The 15,180-nt window shown below is 45.8% G+C and overlaps 1 protein-coding gene across 2 annotated transcripts in view; it reads right to left on the bottom strand.

The window, feature by feature from the left end:
* Window positions 1-15,180, bottom strand: part of METTL16 (methyltransferase like 16) — a 90,646-nt gene that overhangs the window by 41,230 nt on the left and 34,236 nt on the right. For both annotated transcript variants that reach the window (XM_040423497.1, XM_040423498.1), the window contains exons 5-7: window positions 14,915-15,030; window positions 11,056-11,198; window positions 432-501 (exon numbers count right to left, since the gene is read on the bottom strand). In XM_040423497.1, coding sequence (XP_040279431.1) covers window positions 432-501; window positions 11,056-11,198; window positions 14,915-15,030 — 329 coding nt within the window. The remainder of the gene's footprint in view (window positions 1-431; window positions 502-11,055; window positions 11,199-14,914; window positions 15,031-15,180) is intronic.

Here is a 15,180-nt window from a genome sequence, read left to right as displayed (position 1 = left end):
TATATATATATATATATATATATATATATATATATATACACATACACACACACACACATATACACACACACATATTTTTCAACCCTTCCTCAACAATTTCAATGGAAATTAATGCCGGATCCGGCGTCCGGAGAGAAAACTGCAGCACGCTGCCGTATTTTCTCCGGCCAAAGAACGTAAGAGGGACTGAACTGAAGCATCCTAAACGGAATGCTCTCCATTCAGAATGCATTAGGATAAAACTGATCAGTTTTACTAGAAAGAAAAAAACGCTAGTGTGAAAGTACCTTTAGAAACAGTTTTTCCTTTTCAATAGCAGAAGTGTAATAAAGCCTCTCCCAGCTGGCGGCACACTTCAAATCCATCATCAAATTCTAATTCAGCAGCAAAAATGGCAACGATGGAATAATAACTATAGGAATAAACCTTACCCCTTGTATTCGCAGCTCTTCCTTCAATGGAGCCAAACTGCACTTTTTACCCAGCATGCAGCTGTACCATCTAGAAAGAAATAACCGACAGGGTAAATAATAGGGGAGCCTTAAACCGCTGCAGGAAAATACATACGAGCCAAGGGCAGCCCAGCATCCCTTGTATTATGAATAAATTATTAGGTAGCGATTCAGACATCTTGACATTTCTCCTGCAACAGCACGAACATGGGAAGCACAATTTCTGATTTGTATTAATTAATCAATTTTAAGTCGCTCTGATGTCCCACTGTGGAAATGGGGCATGGGGTGATAATTGATTGCACGTTTTGCTAGACAAAGACCTCAGGTACCACAATTGGGGCTTTATAAAAAGCCAAAATCTAAGTAACAATCCAGATACACGTCCACGCTGTAGAGGATATTGGCTTCTTGTTTTCACGTTTGGCTTTTTTTTTTCCAGTCTGGTAAAGTAAGAGCTGAGACTTAGAACAGCGCCTCATTTGTCTATGGGCTGCGTATGGTATCAAAGCTTAGTCCAGTTTAAAGGTCTCATGCGTATATTTTGTATCTGTGTCTAATATGCTTATTTTGCGGATTGCACATGGACCGCATTTCTATGGCTCCGCAAAAAAATAAAATGGACAGCACATGAATGTCATCCCTGTGCTGTCTGCTGTCACATCGGTGACAGGTTTTAGAAGGTCTGAAAGATTATCTGCACATTAGTGATCTGACAGCCTCTTTTGGTTTTGGTTTCACTTTGTCTGTGTGTTGCTTGCATGTCCACACCTCCTGTTCAGGTCTGGATCATGTGAACTTTACCTCCCCCTATTTAGTCTGACTTTACCCATCACTCCTTGCTCTGGATAGCTTCATTTGGTTTTTGGAAGAGCTGGAGTGTGGTTCTAGTTGAAGTCCTGTTCATCCATCATCCATCAGCCTCCGAAGTTAGGTGTTCCGCTTGTTGTATTTTGTATTCCCCCCACCTTTGTTGTTTACTAGGCCTCAGCGAGACGCTGGTTCCTTCACCAGAGAAGGAGCGCGTTGTCTCTGCCCTGTCATTACCATTAGGGCATCCGAGGGCCACCAGGGTTTTCTAGGTTCCTGTGTATGGGCATCTCTACCATCGAGAGGTGCCCATACGGATAGGAGTTAGGGCCAGGAGCAGGGTTTTATAGGTGGCAGGGCCGGCGCCACCTGTAAGGCGACCTAGGCAGCCACCTAGGGCGCAATTTAGCAGGGGGTGCCGGCCTCGTGCGGTTTAAAAAAAAAAGCCTTGCCGCAAGTTTTTTTTTTTTTAAAGTACGGCGACGGGCCCTCCCCCGCATCGGGCGGCTGCCGCACTGCCCTGGCTGGTGCGTCTATGATTGTGCGCAGCCTGAAGAGAGGGACTGACAGGAGGGAAGCGCCTCTAATGTAGCGTGTAGCTTTTGTTTCCTGTACCCGGCCGGACTGACAGGAAGTGCTCACTTAGTGTGCACTTCTTTTCAGTCCGGCCGGGTACAGGAAACAAATGCTCCTGTACCGCGGACTGAACAGAGCTCGGCCACACTACACTAGAGGTGGGGGGGAATGAGTGTGACAAGGGAGGAGGGGGGGGGGGGAGTAAATGAGAGTGACAAGGGAGGAGGGGGGGGGGAGTAAATGAGAGTGACAAGGGAGGAGGGGGGGGGGGAGTAAATGAGAGTGACAAGGGAGGAGGGGGGGAGTAAATGAGAGTGACAAGGGGGGAGGGGGGGGGGGGAGTAAATGAGAGTGACAAGGGAGGGGGGGGGGGGAGTAAATGAGAGTGACAAGGGAGGAGGGGGGGGAGTAAATGAGAGTGACAAGGGAGGAGGGGGGGGGAGTAAATGAGAGTGACAAGGGAGGAGGGGGGGGGGAGTAAATGAGAGTGACAAGGGAGGAGGGGGGGGAGTAAATGAGAGTGACAAGGGAGGAGGGGGGGGAGGAGTAAATGAGAGTGACAAGGGAGGAGGGGGGGGGAGTAAATGAGAGTGACAAGGGAGGAGGGGGGGGGAGTAAATGAGAGTGACAAGGGAGGAGGGGGGGGAGTAAATGAGAGTGACAAGGGAGGAGGGGGGAGTAAATGAGAGTGACAAGGGAGTGGGGGGGAGTAAATGAGAGTGACAAGGGAGTGGGGGGGGGGGAGTAAATGAGAGTGACAAGGGAGTGGGGGGGGGGAGTAAATGAGAGTGACAAGGGAGTGGGGGGGGGGAGTAAATGAGAGTGACAAGGGAGTGGGGGGGGGGGGAGTAAATGAGAGTGACAAGGGAGTGGGGGGGAGTAAATGAGAGTGACAAGGGAGTGGAGGGGGGGAGTAAATGAGAGTGATAAGGGAGTGGGGGGGGGAGTAAATGAGAGTGACAAGGGAGTGGGGGGGGGGGAGTAAATGAGAGTGACAAGGGAGTGGGGGGGGGGGTAAATGAGAGTGACAAGAGGGGGGGGGGTGAGAGTGACAAGAGAGGGGGGGGGGGGAGAGTGACAAGAGAGGGGGGGAATGAGAGTGACAAGAGAGGGGGGGGGGGATGAGAGTGACAAGAGAGGGGGGGGAATGAGAGTGACAAGAGAGGGGGGGGGGAATGAGAGTGACAAGAGAGGGGGGGGAATGAGAGTGACAAGAGAGGGGGGGGAATGAGAGTGACAAGAGAGGGGGGGGAATGAGAGTGACAAGAGAGGGGGGGGAATGAGAGTGACAAGAGAGGGGGGGGGATAAGAGAGTGACAAGGGAGGGAGGGGGGAGAAGAGAGAAAACAAGGGAGGGAGGGGGGAGAAGAGAGAAAACAAGGGAGTCCCCAGAGCCAGACTGCAGCCAGAGACCAGATCATCTTATTGTCCTGGTGGTAAGTAGACTATGCAATATGTTTATTATTTAATTGTTTATTAATACTACATTGGAAACTAATTTACCTCACATTAAGGCTCCATTCACACGTCCGCAACGTGTTTTGTGGATATTCGGAGCCGCTGATCCGCAAAACACGGAAAGCAACAATGTGCGTTCCGCATTTTGCGGACCGCACATTGCCGGCACTAATAGAATATGCCTGTTCTTGTCCGCAATTGCGGACAAGAATAGGACATGTTCTATTTTTTTGCGGAACGGAAGTGCGTGTCCAGGCAGCACATCGTGCTGCCCCATAGGAATGAATGGGTCCGCAATTCCGTTCCGAAAAATGCAGAACGAAATTTCGGACGTGTGAATGGAGCCAAAAAGGACACTATAGTCCCAGAACCACTACAGTTTAATGTAGTGGTACTGGTGTCTATAGCCTGTTCCTGCAGAGAAAAGACCCTGTGCAGTACTGGTGGTAAAGGAGCACTATAGTGCCAGGAAAACAAACTCATTTTCCTGGCACTATATAGTTGTTAGGAGTGGGGCACCCTCGTGTCCCCCTCCCACTGGGCTGAAGGGGTTAAAACCCCTTCAGCCACTTACCTTTCTCCAGCTCCGGCACTGGGAACTTTTCTCCCCAATCCTCCTCTCAGCTGCGAATGCGCATGCATTCAAAACTATGTTCCGCGTCTTCCCACTGTAATTTTCACAGTGAGAATCGCGGAAGCACCTCTAGCGGCTGTCAGGGAGACGGCTACAAGAAGCTTGATTAACCCTAAGGGAAACATAGCAGTTCTTTTAATTTAAATGCTGAGAAAGGGGTGGAACATATGTGATGTCATGATATGGGCAGATCATCTGATTAAGGGGGGGGGGGGGGGCGGCAATTTTTATCTTGCCTACGGCGGCAAAAATCCTTGCACCGGCCCTGATAGGTGGTGACCCTTTTCCTTCCCTAGCGGTGAGGCCTAGTGTCTTTTCCCTTCCTTCTTGTTGTCTTTTGGTGTTCTCCCCTACTACATCCGTGACATTTGCACCCGTGTGTCTGTTCCGCAAATTATAGAATGGGTCCTATTCTTGTCTGTACCTGTACTGCTAACAAGAATAGTCATTTCCATGTGGATTGCACACGGAAAGTGCCCTTATTTTGCGGCTCCGTGGTTTGTGCGCGAGGCCAGAAGGAACGGGGCTGAGCTGCAATACCAAATACAACCAATGGACAAGAGTGAATCAGGTTTCTGAGAGTGCTGCTGTGCAGGTAAAAACTAGGAAGGGGCCATATCACTAAACCAGCAGTACAATCGCTTCTTCTGCAAGTTAGGTTTTGTGAACGTTGCGTTTAAGCCTTTCACTGGAGGCATATATCCGGAAAATTTCATACATCACATAACATATATCACTGTATAGTTCTACTTCAGGCATACCGCACGTCATGTTTTTGAGCTGGCATTCTGTATAGGAAAGCAAGGCCTGCTTCTATATTGTTGAAAACTGATGCACAGTAACCTATCAGAGGCCAAAAGAACGCTCCAGCAGCCTCTATCCAGGGAATACATATATATTTTTTTTTAAATGTGTTCTTAAAGGGGTTGTGTCACTTCAGCAAATGGCATTTATCATGTAGAGAAAGTTAAAAGGGTATTCCGATATTGTTTTTTTTACTGATGATCTATCCTCTGGATAGTGTGCAAGCACGGCCACCGCTGTTAGATTGCAGGGTGGTCATAACCGTGGAAACAAGCAGTGTATAATGTGATGGAAAAATGAATCCAGCCAGCAAAGGAGGCAATATGGACAATCACAATACATTAGTAAGTGCCTTGTATTAACTTTCTCTACGTGATAAATGCCATTTGGTGAAGTGAGTCAACCCCTTTAATGAAAAAGAAAAAGCTGTGGAATTAAAAAGGGCTGTGGGCCGCTTTCACAATGACTAAAGGCACATCCCTCTGCTTGGCCACCTTTAAGGGGTTGTCCGCTTATCCTATATTGATGACCTTTCCTCAGTTATAGGCCACCAATATCAGATCCGCGGGCCTGACTGCCGGACCCCCGCCAATCCTGAGCATAGCTCATCAATATAGGATAAGCGGACAACCCATTTAAAGTGGCTAGAAGCTGGCTGAACAGTGGTTCACAGACACAGCTATGCGTATCTTGGTCCATAAAAGACCTTTCTGGGAACATTCTTTCAAAGAAAGATCTTTCGTTCACAACAATCCTTTGCCCGACTAATCGGAAGAAAATATTAAACATGGCCGACTTCTTTTCAAACCATGATGGTCCATCATCGGTCGGCTAAAACGATCATTTGTTGTTAAATGTCACCCGACGAACGTTTGTTCTGGTTGAAATTGTCCATTTTGATCAACTTTAGACTAATGTGTATGGCCACCGTTACTGTCCCCTTCGGACACCCAGCTGCAGATAGAAGCGCATGTGACCAAAATATCATAAAGCCCCCTCCTCTGAAACACAGCGCCCGGTCGATGGTAAAACGTGACTACATTCTAGTCCAGCGATGTCGAACCGTTTAGAGACCGAGTGCCCAAACTGCAACCCAAAACCCACTTATTTATTGCAAAGTGCCAACACGGCAATTTAACCAGAATACTACAGTCCAATAGTATATCTTCCATGTACTTTATCACTTATCTATAATAGCCTGCCTACATCCAGTGCCCTGCCTGTGCTGTTCACAGTGCGCCCTGCGCTGATGAATGCCAGGAGCAGTCTAAGGCATATTGGTACACCATAGACTTTTTTCAGGGGCGGGTGCCCACAGAGAGGGCTCGGCGTGCCGCCTCTTGCACCCGTGCCATAGGTTCGCCACCACTGTTCTAGTCTAATTGTGTTCTGATATCTTTATAAATCAGCCTATGAATTCACAGGAACACAATGCTTTACAGTGAGGACGCCTCTGTCCTATGGCATATAGCTCCTACACAATACCAATTAGGCTTCACCAGCGCCTCTGCTGTATATCAGGTCCCGCCGATCGAGCTTTTGGCAGCAATGTAGGAGCACCAGGCAATGTGTTTTGGGCTGTTCATCTGAATAAAGATCCCTGCAGGATTTAGCTCTCTCTCTCTGTGCAGTCATGGCCAGGATTTAAGTCGGGGGACCCATCTGTTTACTAATCACATAGCATTGGCGTCACTTGTGTTCGCTGTCAATGTCAGGCACAAGACAGTCTTCTTAAATCATGCTTAATAGCGCACTTGACTGTTACAAGGGAAGATAAGAGTGGGGGGCACACAGGGCCTTGGGTTTAGCGGTAAGCAGAGAATACTGTCACAGTGGTGGGGCCAGATCAGCTGTCAAACTCTAGGATTTTCTTTGTAATTAAGCAGAAATACCACCCGCTGACACCCTATCAGCCAGACACAACATATTACACGTGAACAGTCAAGCAGAAGACATTTCCTTGTAACATGGAAGCGCTCTAGTAATGTAGCATGCAATAATATAGACAATGATCTAATATAATAGCGTTGGAAACTAAGAAGTAACCGATATGTTTATCCTCAGGTTAATGCAACCACAACTCTGGGAAAAAAAACGGCAATTGCCTGTTTTATGTGTTCATAGACTACATCATATAGATATATCATGGAGATGGATCCGCCAGTCTTGATGTCCCTGCGCTGGCGTGAGATGCGCCTGATTTGTTAAGAGGCAGAAGCCTATAAATAAATCAGGCGCATCTCTGCCCTGCCGTGTGCGCCAGAAACTGAAGTCTACGCCAGTTATAACTTCCACTACTTTTTGGCGAAAGTTATAGGTAAATGCGGCGGCAGGAATCCACGCCCCATTCCGCTAAGTCACACGCCTTTTTTCTTGGCACTTCAGAAAAGTGCTGAGAAGCTCAAAAAGTCGCAAGTTATGGTGCACCGATGCCGTACGCCATAATGTACGGCTTTTTTACGCCACAATTGTGGAGTAAAAGCATTGATAAATGTCTCCCGATTCTAAGGGTACGGCTACAAGATGACATAGGACGTGTGACAGCAAGACGCAGAAAAGTTGCACGATGTAAAAATGTATGCGACTTCTCTGCATCTTGCTGTTGTGCAACTATATCAGGACTGTGATTTGGCTGTGAAAACAAAACCAAGTCGCAGGTGAGTCGTGTGTGACTTCCATTTAAGCCAATGATCGAAAAGCTGCACGTGACCTGCGACATGTGACACAAAATCTGGATTCTTTGGGTATGTCAAATCGTAGTCCCATGTCACTTTGCCACACCATTGACAAATCATTAGAACAACTTTCATGCGACACGTCACTGTGTAGCGGTACCCTAATGGCCAGTGAAATGAGAATCTGAGGCGTCTATAAATTTCCTTAAAGGGGTTGTCCATAAAGGTCTATACCTAGGACAGACCATCACTATCTAATCGGCAGTGGTCTGACACTCTGCACCCCTGCTGATCAGCTTTCTGGGAGCAGTGCTGCAGTATACTGCTCTGTCCACTACACAGTGGTCAGAGCAATGTGGTTCAGACGCCGGAGCTACTGCGGACCAGCTGATTGGTGGGGGTGCAGAGTGTGAGACCCCAGCCAATCAGACTACACTGAGGATAGGTCATTACTTTTATAATCTTGGACAACTCCTGTAAGTATATATGGAGTGCCATCACAATTGAGAACAGTCATTTCCCGTGTTCTTACTGGTGAGGACTGGGACCTCGGGGCCCTGATTCTAGTGATTGGTGGGGTCCTCAGAAATCTAAGATTTAACCCGTTCGCTACCAGAGCCATACATGTACAGAGCTGGAGCGATAGGCAAACATGGCGCCCGCTCGCACGTGCAGCGGGCATCGTGGCCAGCAGGTCTCTGCTGTTTCAAACAGCAGAGATCTGCCGCTAAATACCGTGACCGGCAATAATGCCAATCCCGGTAATTAAAAGGCTATAGATGCCGTGATCAAGTGAGATCACGGCATCTAAAATGGTCAAAAACCTGGAAGCTTGCGCTTCCGGGCTTCCTACCGACAACCCCTGTGGCCAATGGGGATGTCCGTAGTTGCTTCTAATGCTGTGAGTCTCGCTGACGAGACTCACAGCATTCATGCTGCAATTCTTATTTTGGCAGGCCAACATAAGAAATGAGCAATTCACAGTAATAAAGTCATTTTAAAAATAAACGATGGTTCAAAATGATTAAAAAGATTTTATAGGCTCATATATGAGCTTCAAAATCATTACAAAAAATTTTAAAAAGTGAAAAAATATATAAAAAATATAAAAGTTTAACCAGCGCCGATGTGTAAACAAGACCCCCGCTGCACGTTTCAAACAGCAGAGACCTGCCGCTAATTACCGTGACCGGCAATAATGCCGATAGCGGTAATTAAATGCTTTAGATGCCGTGACCAAGTGAGGTCACGGCATCTAAATGCTGCAAAAACCCGGAAGCGCTTCCGAGCTTGCTACTGATGCCCCTGGTGGCCAAAATGGGCATCTGTAGTTGCGCTGAATACTTTCAGCCTCGCTGACGAAGCAGAAAGTATTAATGCTGCAAATCTTATTTTGGCCACCAGATGGCAGGCCAGGATAAGAAAGAGCAAAATAGGGTTTCAATATCAAATTAAAAATCCCTGTAGAACAAAATCAAAAAACATTATTTATAAGACCTTCAAAATGATCACAAAAAAAAAAAAAAGTAAAAAATAAAATAAATAAAAAGGTTTAAATCACCCCCCATTCCGTATAATTAAAAAATAAAATACCTAAATAACAATAAATACAAACATCACGGGTATCATCGCAACCAAAAAAGACCATACTATTAAAATATAAACAAATTTCAATACAGCGAATGGCGTAACGGAAGAAAGGGTCAAAATGGCCTATTCGCCATTTTTTCATCGCTTCTCTTACCCCAAAAAAAAGTTATAAAATGTCATCAAAAAGTCACGCACACTCCAAAATGGAATCAATAAAAACTACAGATTGTTCCGCAAAAAATGAGCCCCTAAACAGCTCAGTAGACAAGTATAAAAAAAGTTATGGGGGTCAGAATATGGTGATGCAAAAATGTATTTATTTTTTAATCAAAGTTTAAAGGGGTTCTGCAGTTTTTTTTAAACTGATAATCTGTCCTCTGGATAGATCAGCAGCATCTGATCAGCGGGGGTCCGACACCCGGGACCTCTGCCGATCAGCTGTTAGAGAAGGCAGTGGCGCCGCGGCCTTCTCGCTGTTTACCGCAGGCCCAGTTACATCACTACTAGATCAATGGCCTGGGCGCAGAAAAGCTCTGTTCACTTGAATAGAGCTTAGCTGCGCCCAGGCCAGTGATACTAGTTGTGACGTCACTGGGCCTGTGGAAAACAGGGAGAAGGCCATGGCGCTACTGCCAAAACCGCTGCCTTCTCAAACAGCTGATCGGCAGATGCTGACGATCTATCCAGAGGATAGAGCTGCAGTTTTAAAAAACTGCAGAACCCCTTTAAATGTATTTACACTATTCAGACATAAAAAACCTACACATATGTGGTATCATTGTAATCCTACTGACCCAGAGAATGAAGCGCATGGGTCAGTTTTGCGTAAACGAAACGCCGTGGGAACAAAACCTGTAAAAATGTGGAGAAATGGCAGTTTTTTTTCCAATTCCACCCCATTTGGAATTCTTTTACCGCTTCCCACTACATTTTATGCCATAATTAATGGTGGTAATAGAACGTACAACCTGTCCCACAAAAAATAAGCCCTCATACAGCTATGTGACCGGAAACATAAAAAAGTTATGGCTCACGGAAAATAGGGAAGAAAAATGAAACCGCTAAAACCTCCGGTATCCTAAGGGTTAATCACCTACTCTATGGATAGGCAAGTTTTGCTGTGGAAAAACACCAACTTTTTTTTCCCGCAACTGTATTTTTGGTCTCCTCCACCAAGTCCCTTCTCTCAGGAAGCAAGTGCTTCTTCCCACAGACAGATCTACCTGACACATTCATCTATTAGCAGATTCACCTTCAAGGTACATTCACACAACCGTGTGTAATTCTTTCTGTTTTGCCCGTGTGTCCGCATTTTGCGGACAATTGACTTACGTTTGTGTTCCGTATGTCTTCCGTTTTTTACAGTCCGCAAAAAATAAATAAATGCGGAAACACGGATGCGGACAACATACTGAACATTGTCCGCACATTTTATTCCCCCATAGGAATGAATGGATCCACATCTATTCCGCAAAATGCATAACGGATGCGGATCTGACGCGGATCAAATTATACGGTCGTGTGAATGTACCCTCATGCTGGAAAATATCACTATGCAATTTCATGTTCAAAATTTTCCCATACACGGGACAGATTCTCGGACCCTGTATGGCGTTCTTACAGCAAAGTAAAAAAAATACTGTAAAGCCCGTAGTACTCTTAGGGTCCATTCACACGTCCGTTGTTTCTTTCCTGATCTGTTCCGTTTTTTGCGGAACAGATCTGGACCAGATCTGGACACATTCATTTTCAATGGGTCCTGAAAAAAAACGGACAGCTCAATGTCTGATTTTTTTTCAGGACCCATTGAAAATGAATGGGTCCAGATCTGTTCCGCAAAAAACGGAACAGATCAGGAAAGAAACAACGGACGTGTGAATAAGGCCTTACACTGTGATCACTTACCTTTACATTATCCTGAAGGACACAGGCTCCTCTAGTAATATGAATGAACATAATGACCCAACTGACAATGGGACGCTCTAGGCATTTTCACATTACGTGGTCGTCCATTACATTACACGTGTCTTTTCTAAGCCACCCTAAAACGACTCACCTTAATCTCTTCTTCAGCTGAAGACTGTCATGGATGATTCTTTTTACGAACTCTAACTCTCCCCCCTCAGCCATGATCTCTGTAATGCCCCCAGTATTTACAGAGCTGGGGGGTGGCCTGCGGGGGTTTCTGGAGTTCACTCCCTGTGAGGGCAGATGAGGAATCCAATTTTACTATGGACAGTACACACAGAAATCATGTAGCTTTAAAAGGTAAATAAGTGAAATAAATGAAGTATGTAGAATATCTGATAATTTTAGCCAAGATTGTGTATCATCATTATAAAAGCAGAGGTCACCCCGGCATAGATAGAACTAACAAACTGGGGCAGATTTAAGGCAGGTATGACGGGCCGATTGTCGGGAAGGAAGCGTTCCTCCCCGACAGTTGGCAGCTCGCTCAGTGAAGGAGACCGCTGCATGTAAATGAGTCTCCTTCGCAGTATGGGGACGAGGGATCGCAATCATTGTTTCTGGGCGGGAGATTGCTGTTTAGACAGCACGATCTGCTGCCCAGGAACGATGATTGGAGTGCATGAACGAACGACAGGATGGCAGCACATTGAGATGTCGAGATTATCTGTAAAGAGCATTTGCAGGAACGTTCCCGATAATCTGGATGATTATGGTTTTGTCTAAATCCACCTTTACTATGAGAGTGTAAAAACTGCCAGAATTATCACAGTGGCTCATGCTGGATAATTAATATGGTGTATCTTTGGGCTAGCTGCACACGGGGGCAGGTAGACTTGCAGAAATGCCGCACAAAATTTCCAATAGGATTTCTGTGCATTTCCACAACAAATCCACATCAAAATCCACACGTGTTACTTGCAGATTTTGTTGTGGATTTCGCTGCAGGCTTTACCCTTTCATTTAAAAAGGGGGAAATCCGCACAAACAGTGGACATGCTGCATTTCCAAATCCGCACGGCTGGTCAATTACCGCCCGAAAGAAAAAAGCAAAGCGTACCTGAGATTTGTCCAATCGCAAACACTTTGCTGGTGCTGTAAAAGCTGTAGTACAGCAGGAGAATCGGAACGGAAAAACCCACAAAATCTGCATCACGTGCAATTATAGCCCTAGACATTTTTGCCTAACTTTACACCATCTTTTAAGTGAAGCCTGTTGTTTCCTGCGAAGCACACCCTTTGTCATGTGTCCAAAACTACATAATAAATATGTTGCAAGGCATTCTTACAAACTTAGCTTAGTATTTCCCTTTATATCGATGGTTAAAAGGGTATTCTCATCTCAGACATTGATGGCATAGCGCTAGGACATGCCATCAATGTCAGATAGGAGTGTCTCCCAGAACAGGTCCCCATCTTCAGAACAGGCCCCCTGAAGTGAACAAAGAGTAGGCGATTGCACGGCCACCTGTCCATTCACTGCTATGGGATTTCCAAAAATAGCTGAGCACTGGCTCTGCTATTTCCTGCAGTCCCATAGCGGTAAAAGGAGAGGTGGCCATGCACGAGTGGGGTGCTCCCATTCACCGCTATAGGGCTTCCAAAACAAGCCAAGTGTGCTTGCTTAGCTGTTTTCGAAAATTTCATTGCGGTAATTAGAGAGCACATACCGTATTCTTTGGAAGCCTTGTTTTAGAGATAGCAGCGGGTCCCAGGGGGTGGGACCTGCAACTATCTGACACTGATGGCACATCCTAGCGATCTGCATCAATGTCTGAGATGGGAATACCCCTTTAAAATAAAACTGGCTGGTGTACTGTTGTTAATCCTACCCAATTACCACCATTTTTTCATTCTGATGATCATTACAAATGAATTGATGGTTGAGGCCTTTGGCTCATCGCTCTCACTAATCGACCTAATACAATGATATGTCTTAACAGGGTAAATGCAACCCTTAGAACCATCTTGCCACTGAGTGGCACCCTGAATCCTCCAGAGTGGCGGTGTAAAAAGCAGGCTATATATGTAAATAACTGAGCCTCGGCCTCACTGATGTATCCTTTTCCCCCCAAATCTGCTGTACTTGCCACATAAAAATTCCATCAAATGAAGGTTATGCCACTATTCGGATGCATTTCCTCTGGTGACTGCGCCAACACGTTTAATCCATGAAAGTTCAGCCATGAAGACTATTCCAGGGCAGTTCAAAGTACAGAAACATTTCCGTTAATAAGAGCTGCCTTGGAAACCTCAGGAAGCGGAAATCAGCGAGGAGCATCTCGTGCAGCACAGTTCAGTGTGCACAGGAGATCTGGTATACGGAACAGATAAAAATGAGACAGATTTGGTCATGAATTCCTTCTGTGTTAATATGGTCCCCTGTATTTGGCTGCTGTACAGATACACTGATCAACCATGACATTAAAACACCAGCCTAAGGCCTCTTTCACACAGGCGTCGCGGGAAAAGATGCGGGTGCGTTGCAGGAAAATGTGCGATTTTTCCGCGCGAGTGCAAAGCATTTTAATGTTTGGTACCCAGACCCGAACTTCTTTGGGTTTGGGATCGGTGTTGTGTATATTTTATTATTTTCCATTATAACATGGTTAGAAGGGAAAATAATAGCATTCTTAATACAGAATGCTTAGTACAATAGGGCTGGAGGGGTGATGGATCATGTGATGGATCATGTGATGAGAGCAGTGATGTCACCAAAAGGTCCTTTTCCTCCCAGGTCCTCAAAGAAGAAAGAAGACAAGCAGGGCTGCGCAAACAAGTGGATGAGGTGAGTTTACATTATTATTTTATTTTTTTAAATTTACTTTGCATTCTGTATTAAGAATGCTATTTATTTCCCTTATAACCATGTTATAAGGAAAAATAATAATGATCGGGTCCCCATCCCGATCGTCGCCTAGCAACCATGCGTGAAAATCGCACCGCATCCGCACTTGCTTGCGGATGCTTGCTATTTTCACGCAGCCCCATTCACTTCTATGGGGCCTGCGTTGCGTAAAAAACGCACAATATAGAGCATGCTGCGATTTTCACGCAACGCACAAGAGATGCGTGAAAATCACCGCTCATGTGCACAGCCCCATTGAAATGAATGGGTCCGAATTCAGTGCGGGTGTGTAATGCGTTCACCTCACGCATTGCACCCGCGCGGAAAACACGCCCGTGTGAAAGAGGCCTAAGGGTGCATTCACACGACTGTATGTCGTTTACGGTCGGCAAATTGTGGATCCGCAAAAAATACAGATGAGTTCTGTGTGACGTCAGTGTTGCATCAGTTTTTTTTTGGAGACCCATTGTAACAATGCCTATCCTTGTCCGCAAAACAGACAAGAAAAGGACATGGTCTATCTTTTTAGCCGGGCTGCGGAACGGACATACGGATGCAGAAAGCATCCGTATGTCCGTTTTTATTTTTTGCAGACCCATAGAAATTAATGTGCAATGCACAAAAAATGCGTATCAGACGTGGACCAAAAATATTGTTGTGTGAATGGGGCCTAACACTGTGCAGATCCCCTTCATGCTGTATAAACAGCTCGGACCCGTCCAGGCATGGGACTGCACATGTCCTCTTGAGGTGCCCTCTGGTACCTGGCACCCCGCAGATCCTTTAAGTCTTGGAATTTGTGATGTGCCTCCATGGATCTAACTTCTATTTCCAGCACATAACACGGATGCTCTATTGGACATGGTTTTCAGAGGCCACTACATATGCCTATCCTGACTGTTATGGCTGGTCGATTTGTACTCCACTACTGCAGCCAATCTAGGCTACCCGGCCGTCTTTCTCTTGAAATTAAAAGCACAATTAGAGATGCAATGGAAAATGCTATGGACGCTGCAGGTGGACCACACATCAGGACAGCTAGACCTAGAAAATTCCCCCACATCCGTAACTGAATCAATGCAATATGATGCTGCTGTACCTGAGCTTCCATCTGATTGGCGAAAAAAGGAGGATTGCACATACAGAAGTCATAGATGATGCCAGATTCCTCTTTTAATGCATCCATCAGAAGTGTTTTCTGCGGGACTTTAACCACTGAAAGACATAAGCAAAATGCATTAGGCCTATTGCACACGACCGTATGGCTTTTTCAGTGTTTTGCGGTCCGTTTTTTGTTTCCGTTGTGTTTCCGTTTTTGTTCCGTTTTTCTGTTCCGTTTTTCCGTATGGCATATACAGTATACAG

The sequence above is a fragment of the Bufo bufo genome, chromosome 3, assembly GCF_905171765.1.
Source record: "Bufo bufo chromosome 3, aBufBuf1.1, whole genome shotgun sequence".
In the NCBI taxonomy this organism is placed as follows: domain Eukaryota; kingdom Metazoa; phylum Chordata; class Amphibia; order Anura; family Bufonidae; genus Bufo; species Bufo bufo.
The sequence above is the reverse complement of the archived record's forward strand: the minus strand, read 5'-3'. Positions and strand labels throughout refer to the sequence as shown.